The 12005-nt window shown below is 39.0% G+C and overlaps 1 protein-coding gene across 1 annotated transcript in view; it reads right to left on the reverse strand.

Moving 5' to 3' along the window:
- Positions 1–3973: 3973 nt before the first annotated feature.
- COL9A1 (collagen type IX alpha 1 chain) overlaps positions 3974–12005 on the reverse strand; it is a 65342-nt gene continuing 57310 nt past the window's right edge. Inside the window, exons 34-38 of the mRNA XM_017824083.1 lie at positions 10595–10741; positions 10138–10192; positions 8753–8941; positions 6280–6357; positions 3974–5067 (exon numbers count right to left, since the gene is read on the reverse strand). Of these exons, the coding sequence (XP_017679572.1) occupies positions 4883–5067; positions 6280–6357; positions 8753–8941; positions 10138–10192; positions 10595–10741 (654 nt within the window). The 3' untranslated portion in view covers positions 3974–4882. The remainder of the gene's footprint in view (positions 5068–6279; positions 6358–8752; positions 8942–10137; positions 10193–10594; positions 10742–12005) is intronic.

A 12005-nucleotide genomic window follows, 5' to 3' on the forward strand; every position in this document is an offset into this window, starting at 1 on the left:
GCAAATGGGAGAAAGGAGACACACAAAGCCACTGCAGTGAGCTCTGGGGAGTGGTCAGAGCAGGTTGGCGGAATTTAGGGGGTTGGCTTTTGACCATGCTGAAGTCGTGCTTCCTATGAGCTGGTGAAACTTTGGGCTCTACAGTCTGGAGAGAAGAAAAAAAAAAGTGAAAAACCTTGGCCTTAATATGTATATAATTTATGGAAGTTAATACATTCTCTGAGTCAGGTGCAGATAACTTTCTTGTCTAAATATGAGATAATCACTTTTATTCAAGAAAGTGATTCACTGAACTGCTTAACTTTAGAGAACTTTAGGCATTTTCATTGTTCTCTTGCTGCCTAACTCTCCCAGGAGGAAAAAGAGAACTCCTATGCCAATGGCATTTTAAAGGATGCTAGGTAATAATCTGACCACTAAGTTGATTTTCTTTCTTCAGATTTCATAGTGGCTTCAGCAAGTTCATTTCATTCATTGTCTGAAGCTGCCAGGTTTACTTGTCCCTTTGGATGCGCATGCAGCAAGCGAAACAGAACAGGAATAACAAAAGATTGAAGAGCGGGGAATAAAACTGAAGCATAACAAATTATACAGGAGCAACATATAGCATGGATGGGCCTGGAGAGTGGTGGTGAACAGAATTAAATCCAGTTAGTGGCTGGTCACTAGTGGAGTTTCCCAAGGGTAAGATCTGTTTAATATCTTTTTATCAGTGATCTGGATGAGAGGATTGAGGGCACCCTCAGTTTTCAGACTATACCAAGTTGGGCAGGTTGATCTGCTGGAGGTTGAGAAGGTTCTACAGAGGGATATGGACAGGCTGGCTTGACAGATGCTGGAGATTGCCCCAACCCACGTGCAGGACCTTGGCTGTGTGGAGGATTAATCTTTTATGAGGTTCCTATGGGCCCGCTTCTCGAGCTTGTCCATGTTGTGCTGGATGGCATCCCTTCTCTCTGGTGTGTTGACTGCACTGCACAGCTTGGTGTCATTGGCAAACTTGCTGTGGGTCACTTGGTTGCACTGTCCGTGTCACAGACAAAGATGTTGAACAGTGCCAGTCCCCATCCAGGCCCCTGAGGAACATCACTTGTCACTGGTCTCCACATGGACATTGAGCCATTGACCACAACTCTGTGAGTGCAACCACCCAGATCTGTCAAATCCATGTCTCTCCAGTTAAGAGACAAGGATTTTGTGCGGGACAATGTCAAATGCTTTGCACAAGTCCAGGTAGATGATGTCATTCCCTCTTCCCTCATCCACCACCACTGTAACCCCGTCATAGAAGGCCACCAAATTTGTTGGCAGTGCCAGGTTAACAGTCAGACTCGATGATGTTAAAAGTCTTTTCCAACCTAAACAAGTCTATGGACTGGTTATGATTTTGAGGACATTTTCTCTGGGTTCCTGCCTACACTGAAGTAACTGAGGAGCTAAAATATGTATTTATTACAGTGCAAGTAAGCCTTCAGAATTAGAAGTGGTGACAGAGATCACAATGGGTAAAAGTGATTTTCACTGGCCTTTTGTTCAGTTAATCTCATAGCATTTTTTAATGCTGAATCTGAAGGAGATGAGAACATGATTTACTTGGAACTTCACTGAAATTCCAGGAGCACCTGGTTAGAATTGGTGGCACACTGTCAGTGGCTTGTGAAACCTCTCAGTCTCTTTGCATTGTGCCTTCTAAATTTATTTGTTTGAACTGGCACTATTTTTTCTCTGATTCACCATAGTCAATACACCTTTGTTTTAAATTCATAATCCTGTCTTTATTTTCCAAATTGTTATTTACTTGAATGTGCTGTTACGAAAAATCCATTCCCTGGTATGTTATGGTATATGGTGTACCATTCGTCAGGTACCTTTTTTGCACTCTTGTGCAAGATTTGAAATCGGAAAGTACTTAGATTAACCAATACATCCCATAATGGCTTACAATGGGCCTGAGGATTTATTCTTCAGTTCTGTATTTTAAGTTAAAACTTGTGAGTCAGCTTGAAGGCAGAAAATCTGTCAGAATCTTAAGCTATCCACTTATATAGATTCTGCATTGAATTGACCCTCAGTGTTGAATTTGATTGTAATAATTCTTATTTGTTTTTTACATATTAATGTTTTTGCTTCTACATGAGTTTCCTTCCATAGTGGAATTTTAAGCATTTTTCAGATTATATTTTCTAAAGCACTTCACATTTGTATTTAAATGTTGGGGGTTTTGCTTCTTTGGATTCATATGTGTATGTATTACATATGGAAAACAATATTTTCATTCTATTATCAGATGGGTTTCTTTCTTTTCAACAGTTTTACACACTTTATAGTCAAAATAAAAGTTTGCTGGTGAAACTACAGTTTGTCATTACCACTAGTTTTTTATTTGTTGCACTATGTAAGCAGTACTTTTGAGGATTATGCCCTAAATCAGTAAAATCTGACCTAATTCTAAAACACCTTTATGTGTGCCCAAGCCACTCACCTCATGTGGAATCTTCTGGATATGTTCCTGCAGAATTAAATTCTTTGCACTTATCGATTTTGGTGACTTCTTGTAGTATTAATGCAGGGGATGTTGGCTATGAGTTTGGCCAAACTGGAGGTGCATGAAAACCGTTCTGTCCCAAGCTTTGCCCTGAGTCTTGGGGCAAGATGGCATGTTTCTTTATGCCTATTTTCTTCCCCCATCTTTTCCCTGAAATCTCACCCAGTGCTGCTTTTGTGGAACTAAATAGAGCACAGTAGCCAGGTGTAGATTAGACTTGTAAAGATTTGACCTCTTTTATATTTATTGTCTAAAATACTGGGCTATGCAAGGGACAGAAAGACATTGATGCCTTAGGGTTTTCAGGATTTTTAGCTTTTTGTAGATTTTAATGTAGCTGTCACACTTTAGAATAGTAGTTAACACTCACCAAACCCTATTCCCCTATTTCATATTGGATTTCCGAAATTCTTTAGGCTTGTTAAAGCTCCTTTCAAAGTAGGACTATAGTAAACATATTCTGTTTAAGAACAGTCACACCCCAGGCCTGAACAACAAGATACCATCAGTCAGAGCAACATTCAAGCCAGGAACTTTGGAGAAGCTCCAAAGACAGTATGTGACGTGAAGAAGAGGAAGATGAGGAAGAAAGGTGTCTTGGAACCCCCGACTCAATTCCAGAGAGGCATGCCAGGGGGCACATGTGGGGGCAGGTAGTTCTCAGATCAGACAATAAATTGTGGAACCCCTGGTCGCGGGGCGTGCGCCATTTCGTACTCCTTGCACCAGAACGCACTCATTAGAGAGCTGCTCTATAGGTTATCTCTGCTAAACTTGCCTGGAGTTTTTTTTGCTCCCAATCTTTAGGCAACAGCATTATCAAAATTAATCCCATTTAACTAATTCTAAAAAGTCTCAAGTATACTTTATTTTAGTAGGCAGCTGAATCAGACATTTTTGTCTCAAGTGATCTCTGTTTAGGCACTTTCTGTCAACACATGAGGTGCCAGAAAAATGGCTTCTAGATGCAGCCAGAGCGTCAGGTTTGGTCTGAGGAAGGTTTAACTACTCATTTTTTAATAATTCCTTTTGCTGTATGTATTATACCAGCACCTTTACCCTTATGTTACATGCAAAATGCAGAGCTCCATGGATTGTGTTCTTTCTCTCTGTTGTCACATGGCAAACAAGTCAACTGTCTGGAACATAACCAGATAGCTAGGGGCTAGGAAAAAAATCAGTGCTTAAAGCAAGTGTGCCAAAGTTTATATTTGAAAATTTGAATGGCTAATAATGAAATCAAAGGAAACATTGTAGGATGGTTTCATTGTTATCTTGGAGAGAGAATAAACTTCAGAGAGGTAAAGTCAAAACCACAAATAGTTTAATTTATACAGAGAGCAACAGAATATCTACATTGCACATTTTCCTCTAAAAACTGAGTATCTTCAAAAAAGGCAACTTGGGACATCTAATTGCTGCCTTCTGGTTGTTCTGTTAATCAGTACTGAATGTAACCATACATAAAAAAAAAGATATAGGAGATTAAAATATCATTTATTTGGGGGTTTGTACAACCACAGATGTTACTTCAAAATCTGTAATCTTTACTATAAAACATATATTTCTGGGACTTAAAATTCCCTTGACAGTGGCTACTAGTCTTTTATTTAATTCACATAGAAGAAGGCAAACTGCAATAGGCTTCCTATGAAATTACAAATGCAACACAAATTTGAGTCAAAAATGAAGAGGTTATTCCACATGAGTTATTCATGAGAACCCAGTGATTGTACCTTTATGGAGATTGACAGCATAAAAGGTGCCAGGGGTGGCAGGTTTTCACAAGAAAAGTCTCTCAACTCTGTTTCTGCAATTGAATGGAAGAGCTGAAGGAGGTTTAGCATATCCTGGACAACACATACATACAATGAAATGACTGTGCATGAAGGGTGTGTGCTGGAATTTATTTTTAAATATAAAAGAATGCTACAACTGCAGGAAATAAACTGTCCTTTTTTTATTTGATGGCTGAAGTCATGTTATTTCACTGTACATCATACATAGGAATTAAGTATGGGAGGAGGAGAAATCACAGAAACCCTTTATTAAAAAAAATCAAAAATAAAAATAGACAATTGCCTTTTATCCTCCCCAAAAGGAGAAAGAACCAGAAGGCATCACCTGTGTATTTCTGTAAGCACCATTGTTGCAGCTTGTGTTGCTAAGTAAACCTTTTGAAAAAATGTACAACCACTGTGTTAAAAATACCTTACTGAAACCTTGGTTGAAAGGTTTGTCCATGTTTGCATTTCTCCTTCATTCCTTATTTTTTTCTCAGCTGTCTGTGCAAGAAGTAAATTGATGCTGACACGCGGTGGCACTTGCGTTGCCCACTCACGGCCCTTTCATGTTCTTACCCACTCTCTGTCCAGCCTGCACTCTGCAGGATGCTGGCTCACAGTACCCAGGAGGGCCAGGAGGGCCAGGGGGACCAGGAACCCCAGGCTGACCGGCCACCCCAGGGGGACCTCTCTCACCATCACGGCCTTCCGTGCCGTAGCTGGCTTTGCCTGGTTCACCTGGAAAAGCAGATGCAGATCTAAACATTGGCAGCAAACAACATGCTTACTGTACATGTAGCTTTACTGAACATCCCGTTCTCAAAAGCTGTATGAAGACAGCTTTTCACTGCTCTCAGGGAGGGGTGCCAACTTGGAGGGACAGTTTTTCTCTGACACCCAGGCTGCAATTACCCTGCTACAGCAATGAAATTTCAGTCCCAGTGCTCTCCAGTTTTACTGGTGCAGTTGTCCTGCTATACGAAGCTCTGCAGTATAACTGATTGCAGCACTGCAGCCAACCCTGCTGCTGATGCCTATGACAGAGTAGATGCTACTTCCTACTACAGTTTTGTTAGTGCTCTGGAAAAAGACATACCAAGAATTTATTTTTTTTTCTCCACTGAGATGGTTGGGGAAATGGATGTATAGTTTGGAACTGCTAAGAACTAGTCGCTTTTTACTTCTAAATCTTCAACGGAGAAATGAAATGCAGTAATTTCAGTAAGCCTCTTTCAGTGATAGATTTCTACAGAAGACAACTCTGACTTACACAGATATCCTTGGGATCAGTATATAGTAACCTTCTATTTTTTTCCTTTTTTCAGGAAGAGAAGAAATTTAGGTTGTATCTGTCTATATATAAAGACAGAAATATGCTATAGAGATACCGATGGAAATAACGTTTATGTTCATTCCCAGGCCACTAGAGGCCAGCTGTGCTGCATCCATCAGCAAGAATCTCCCATGGAGCCCTATTATATAATATTGCAATTAATTACCACAGAAATAAAAGAATATACTAGATTATGAGTGGAGATTTTGAAGACTGCTGTGCCTGCCAGTGAGATAATCTGAGGGTTGTGGCTTTTTTCCTTTATTTTTTATATATAATTATATGTGTATGTAATCTATATGAAATATAGATTTATATTAGAAGAGGGAATTTTCATTTATTTGTGTGTAATTGCCCCTTTTTTTTAAGTATTTGTTTACATCTTCCCTAACCTTTCTACAGTGAGATAAATGAGGTGGTGGCATTTTAGTAAAAAAGTTTTTAATTCTGATTTTTTACTGAATCCTTACCTATAATGTAAAAATTATGAAGCACTGTAATTTGAAGGCTTATCATTTAATGGACACCTTTTATCTTTTCAAAGCATCTTGAAATATCAGCTCTGACTAAATTATTACTACATCTCTTCCTCTTTACCCTAACCGTCTTATATTTACCTGGCAGACCTCTTGGTCCAGGATAACCTTTCAGTCCTCTGCCTGGAAATCCTCTTTCTCCTCTTTCTCCTGGTTCACCTAAAGTAAATTCATGAAATATTAGTTATAGCCTGCCTGAACTATCATTTTCAGTAAATTCCCTTTCAGAGGTGAACAGTTAATAAGCAGAGAATTCAGCTGGCTATATATATTCTTAGCAGATTTGAATGATGTCCTGACACAGATCCTTGTAGAATGTTTGGGATTTGATTGGGGTTTTTCTCCCATTTGAGTCATACTCAGAAGCAGGCATCTTGGAGGGGAAAAAAACACATGGAGCTGGAGAGTAAGTACCACATGAGATAAGTCACAGCCTATATAACAGGAATAAACCAAACTCGCAGGACTACACAGGTTCTCTGGAATATAGAGAGTGAGGTTATTGGCTTCTGCAAGGCCATGTGAACTCAGCTAAGAAGTGAATTCTCAAGCGCTGGTCCTTGAGATGGCCAGTGAAGAGAAGAAAAGGGAAGCTGGCTGCACAGATTACAGTATTCTGTTGACATCCACGTAAGACATTGTTGTACCTTTATGAAAGAAATTTGTTCTTGTCTAATAGTATGTGTTGTCATACAATAATATCATTTTCTTTGGTGGGCACTCAGTTTTTCTTCAAACTCACATCTTGCTCCAAACCACAACCAACAGTAAGAGGAAGTTTTTTTGTTGTTTGTGTCGTAAACTCAAAATTCTGTTCAATATATCTATTCCATAAAATTATGTATATATTCCCAATTGTGAATACCCTACATTGATTTTTTTTTCTGCAAGTCAAAAGTCGCAAGTTTACACCTAATAATATTTGCCTGAGCTTTATTTTATGCTTCCATACCATCTGGTACTGCAGGGAGGAAAGACAGAATAGACTGCTGAGTTCATGGCTTGCCTAGACTCTTGACTCGTTGTTAAAATCACTGTACTTTTGTATCTTCTGTTGTGTCTCATGGTTACACTTTGCTGTGTTTCTATCTCCTTTTTATTGTGACCTTCTAAATCATTCTCAACATTCTTCTTTTCCCTTTTATCACATGTCCAACGTACCCTTTTCCCCTCACTCCAATTTCAGACAACTTCCCAAATGGATGGGGAAAGTCAGTTCATCTCTGTGACATCTGTGGAACTCTGGTAACTACCAGGAAACTGAAGTGAAGCACTGAGAGTGCTGCCATGTACCATTATAATAGCTTTTGCACATGAAGGCATTCACTTCTCATGTATCTGTAATTGTATTTCAATGTTTACTAAAAGGGAACTTTGGAATTTTATGACAATTATGACAGAAAACAAAGCATCTTGCTTGTTTGGATTTTTTTTTATGTTCTGTAGATTTATTTTTTTCAATATTAACACAGCACAGCCTGCTGTGTGTTGAATAAAATACAGTATACCCCATCACCTTTGTATTTCTATTTTGTTTCTTCTGCAGATGACATTATATTAAATGAAAACTAACAAAGCTCCAGTAATGATGTCATTAAAATTTGCTTCTTTTGTATTCTCTTCTTTCTCTCAAAGGTTTTCCCAATTTTACTTTCAAACAAATCTTGAATCAAAAGTAAACACTCTAATCCAGCAACAGACTAGCTTTGTGCAGAAATATAATTTTTAAATAAAACCACCTTCAAGAAACAGATTGGAATTGCTGCTGAATAGAAACTAATACATTTATAGTGGTCATAAGAATGCAGAAAATTCTACTGTATAATCCTTCAGAGGAGAACAGAACCTCTCAGTCATGAACAGAAGAGATTAACTTTGATCAAAGATTTTTATAAAGTGTAAGGCAAGTCAATTTTATTATGGATTTGTCCTTTCCAAAGAATGAATAGATTCTGGTACCTGGTGCAATGATGCTAAATGGCTCAAGGCTTAAACCCAAATAAAAGGCAGATAGTTATCAGTCACTTTTAATATGATAAACTGGGTGCACTTAGAAAAGTAGAATAATTCATTTAGTGATTGAATCTGACCACTTACATGGGCTTTTGGGACCACAAGTCCTGCAGAAGTGAGGTCAATCACCAGGCCAAGTAGAGGAGAGAATCACTGCTGGAGTCACACCTGGTTTTTGTCATCAAATCACTTATACAATGTGAGAAAGGACAAGCATCTGCCCTGAACTAGAAGTAAGATGCTGAGTCAGAGTCCTAATATCAATTCTCTCTCTCATGGACTTTTCAGGTTTATGTTTTTCATCTGCTAAAAACCAGATTTCTAAACAAGTCTTGCTAAATCCAAGAGAATGGATTTAATCTCTGTGGTAACTGACACAACAATTACAGCAAACAGTTTACGTTCCTAATTCAGGGTCTTTTTGGACTTGACATGTGTATAATCTACATCCACAACCCGTAGTCCAAGGGAAGGGGGGGAAGAAATCAACACAAAAAACTGAAGCAGTTAACAAGTGAAAGCCAGTTACAGAATTTCTTACCTTTCGGACCTTTACGACCAATCTCACCAGGGGGACCTTTAAGGCCAGGCAAGCCACGGGGGCCAAGCTGTCCTGGGAAGCCGTTTTCACCAGCAGGCCCTGGAGCACCTGGTGGCCCCGGTCTGCCAGGAAGACCTGGAGCACCAAATTCTGGCCTCCTAAGACTGGCTGCCAGCTGAGCTAGTTGTTCTGCAATGAACAGGGAGACAGAGTTAAGGAGTAAGTGGATTTGAATGAAGAGATTCCCACGATCACTGAAGAAGACCGTAGGTCCTCTGCTACGCAAACTGACAGACTACACTCCAGCACCTTCCTTTTGTGCTATGCTATTTACAAAGTTTATTACATATAAGGTATTATCCTAGGACTATGCAAACTGCATAGGCACACTGTGCAGAAAAAACTGCGATTTTTTCTGAAAAGAAATTTAATGTTTGCAGACTCAAATTACTTAGATATTTATAGTTTATTTAGAAATGTCCTTATAATTTTCTACATCATTTCAATCATCTAGTAAGAAACTGCTAATTCTGATGGTTATGAATAAATTCAAGTACGAAATGTGATTTCACTATAATCTTCCTCAGTATTACTCTGTCTTCCAAGAGACGACTTTAAAAGGCCTTTTTAACCTATTTACAGAAAATTTTTTAAAAAATACCCTGTTGGGCAGTATCAAGAACAGTGATGACTACTGAGAGTTTTTTTAAATCATGAGCAGCAACTTCATTCTAGTAAACTCTTAACATTACAATAGCGTAATATCCCAAAGGGCATCTTTAATAGCAAATACTGAAAAGTTTCTTTTGTGCTTACAGGGCAGCATAAATTTTTAAACATAGTAAATCCCATGCACCAACCATATTAGAAAAGCTTCAAATTTCTGTTATGTGTCACGAACTCAGCAATATCATTAGGGTTTTGAGCATCTGCCTATTGCTTTAATTTTACTACATGTTATCTCCAGAAAGCCTCTCTCTGCACTCTGCTTTTTTTTTATCTATTTTTCACATAGTTTGTTTGCTGCCATCTAGTAGTGTATGAGTACAAAATGCTAAAAAGCTTTCAGTGAAGCTGTGTACTTTTATGTATACAAATGCAGCAAGTGTGATTTGAATACAAAATGCATGTATTTCATAAAAATACTCTGGTCTGTGGCCTGCTTACTACACCAATAGTATGGAATCAATAGGTAGTTCAATGAGGCTACAAAGTATATATAAATAAAGGACTTTCTAATACTGTGCCTACATTCACACCTGGAAAGATTTTCAGCTAAGTCCCCTGCTGAGGCCATGCAATTTGTTCTGGATAAGAGTGGGAAAATCTTGGTTGCCTCCCAATTAAATGAACCAGAAACATGAAATACTTTTTAGCATATTTACCTTGCATGACTCTCATGCAAACCTGCTTAATGTGCTGATCAGTGGGCTCTTTTCCCTAGAATTAAAAAAGTAATAAATTTAAAAGAAACAGTTGATGTCACAGTACAATTTATAAGTGTGCCTGATGCAAAAAAAGCTGGTCAATTGTCACGGTTTAAGCCCAGTCAGCAACTAAGAATCACGTAGTCATTCACACACTCCTCCCATACCAGTGGGATGGGGGAGAGAACTGGTAGGGTAAAAGTGAGAAAACTCATGTGGTGAGAAAAAAAGGTATAATAAACAGAAATTAAGATGAAGGAGAAGGCATTGGAAGAAGGGAATAAAGAAGAAGAAGAAGAAAATAAAACCTAAGAAAGACAAGTGATACAAATTAAAGCAATTGCTCATCGCCCCCCCACCTGTGAGTGACAGGTAAGTGTTCAAAAGATACCAATTACATGAAAACAGTACTTACAGCTGGACCTTCACTGCCAGGCAGACCTGGGGCACCCTGTTCACCTTGCAAGCCTCGTGGTCCAGGGGAGCCTCGGGGCCCTTCCATGCCAGGTAGTCCACGACTTCCCTCAGGCCCACGGGAACCAGGGTCTCCAGGATTACCAATCTGATAATGAAAGAGTGGAATTTCAATGGACTGCTATACTAGTGTTAGAATCATTCTGACATATCAAAATTGTGACAGGAGCTATTCACAAATGTAAAGCAATGAGTGCTGGAATGTACAGTTGTTGAACAACTTCTTTTTAGATAAGTTACTGGAGTCAGAGGTTGGGTGATTCGTAAGAGGTCTGTATTCATCAGCATTAACAATGACACGGTCAAGATGGATTTTTTGTCAAAGAACAGAACTCTAGTACTTGTTTCTACTTCTGCCCTCATGCATGTCAACATGCAACATTTCTATACATTAAGTGCTGCTTAAGTTACAAAAATTCCAGCTCCCTCCTTGCTCCAAATGCCTTTCATGGCCTTTTGTATAGAGTACCACAATATGAACCTCTACCATCTAGCCCCAGGTTGTTTGGGAACACACATTTTTGCTTTGTTTAATTTGTCAGAGCCAGAGCTAGTTCAGTGCCTACACTTGAGTTTGCTGGCAGAGGGGAAGGAACATCCTCATACAAACTGATGTTGAGACACTGCCTGAATGAATGCAATGACCCTTTACTTCAGGAATAAATTTAAGCCTGGGAAGGAGGAAGGGGTGGGCAGAATGTGTTTTTAAGATTTGTTTTACTTCCCATTATCCTACTCTGATTTTGATTTGAAATAAATTCATTTAATTTCCCCAGGTTAACTCTTTTTTGCCCATGACAATAACTGGTGAGTGACCTCTCCTTGCCATTACCTCAACCTCCGAGCCTTTTGCTATATTTTCTCGCCCCTGACAAATTGATGGAGGGGGTGATACAGCGGCCGTGGTGGGCAACCAGTGTCCAGCCAGGGTCAAGCCACCACACTTACTTTCAATATAAGTTAATTTACTACTATTAATCAATAGTAGTACTAACTGGGAAAAGTTAGTAGTACTTAGTTAGTAGTACCAACTAAGGGAAAAAAACCTGACACCCCCCCCAAAAAAAACCAAACAAAACCAAAACAAACAAATAAACAAACAAACAAAAAGACTCCAAACATGCAAAACAAGCAGGAAAAAAATCCTACACACTCACGATTTCCAAAATCTCCGGGGAAAAAAAAAGAGCAATACTCTCTGAAAGAGATGCTAAAGAGCAAATTAAACCACTCAGCTGTGGTATCAGCTAAATCCACAAGATGGAGCCATTTCGGTTCCATCTGTGCTGCATCTCAGACAACTGATTGCTGTCTCTGTTAGAAGGAAACCCAACAAACATGCTTCAAAAGAT

The sequence above is a fragment of the Lepidothrix coronata genome, unplaced genomic scaffold (assembly GCF_001604755.1).
Source record: "Lepidothrix coronata isolate B3197 unplaced genomic scaffold, Lepidothrix_coronata-1.0 Scaffold4, whole genome shotgun sequence".
NCBI classification, from domain to species: Eukaryota; Metazoa; Chordata; class Aves; order Passeriformes; family Pipridae; genus Lepidothrix; species Lepidothrix coronata.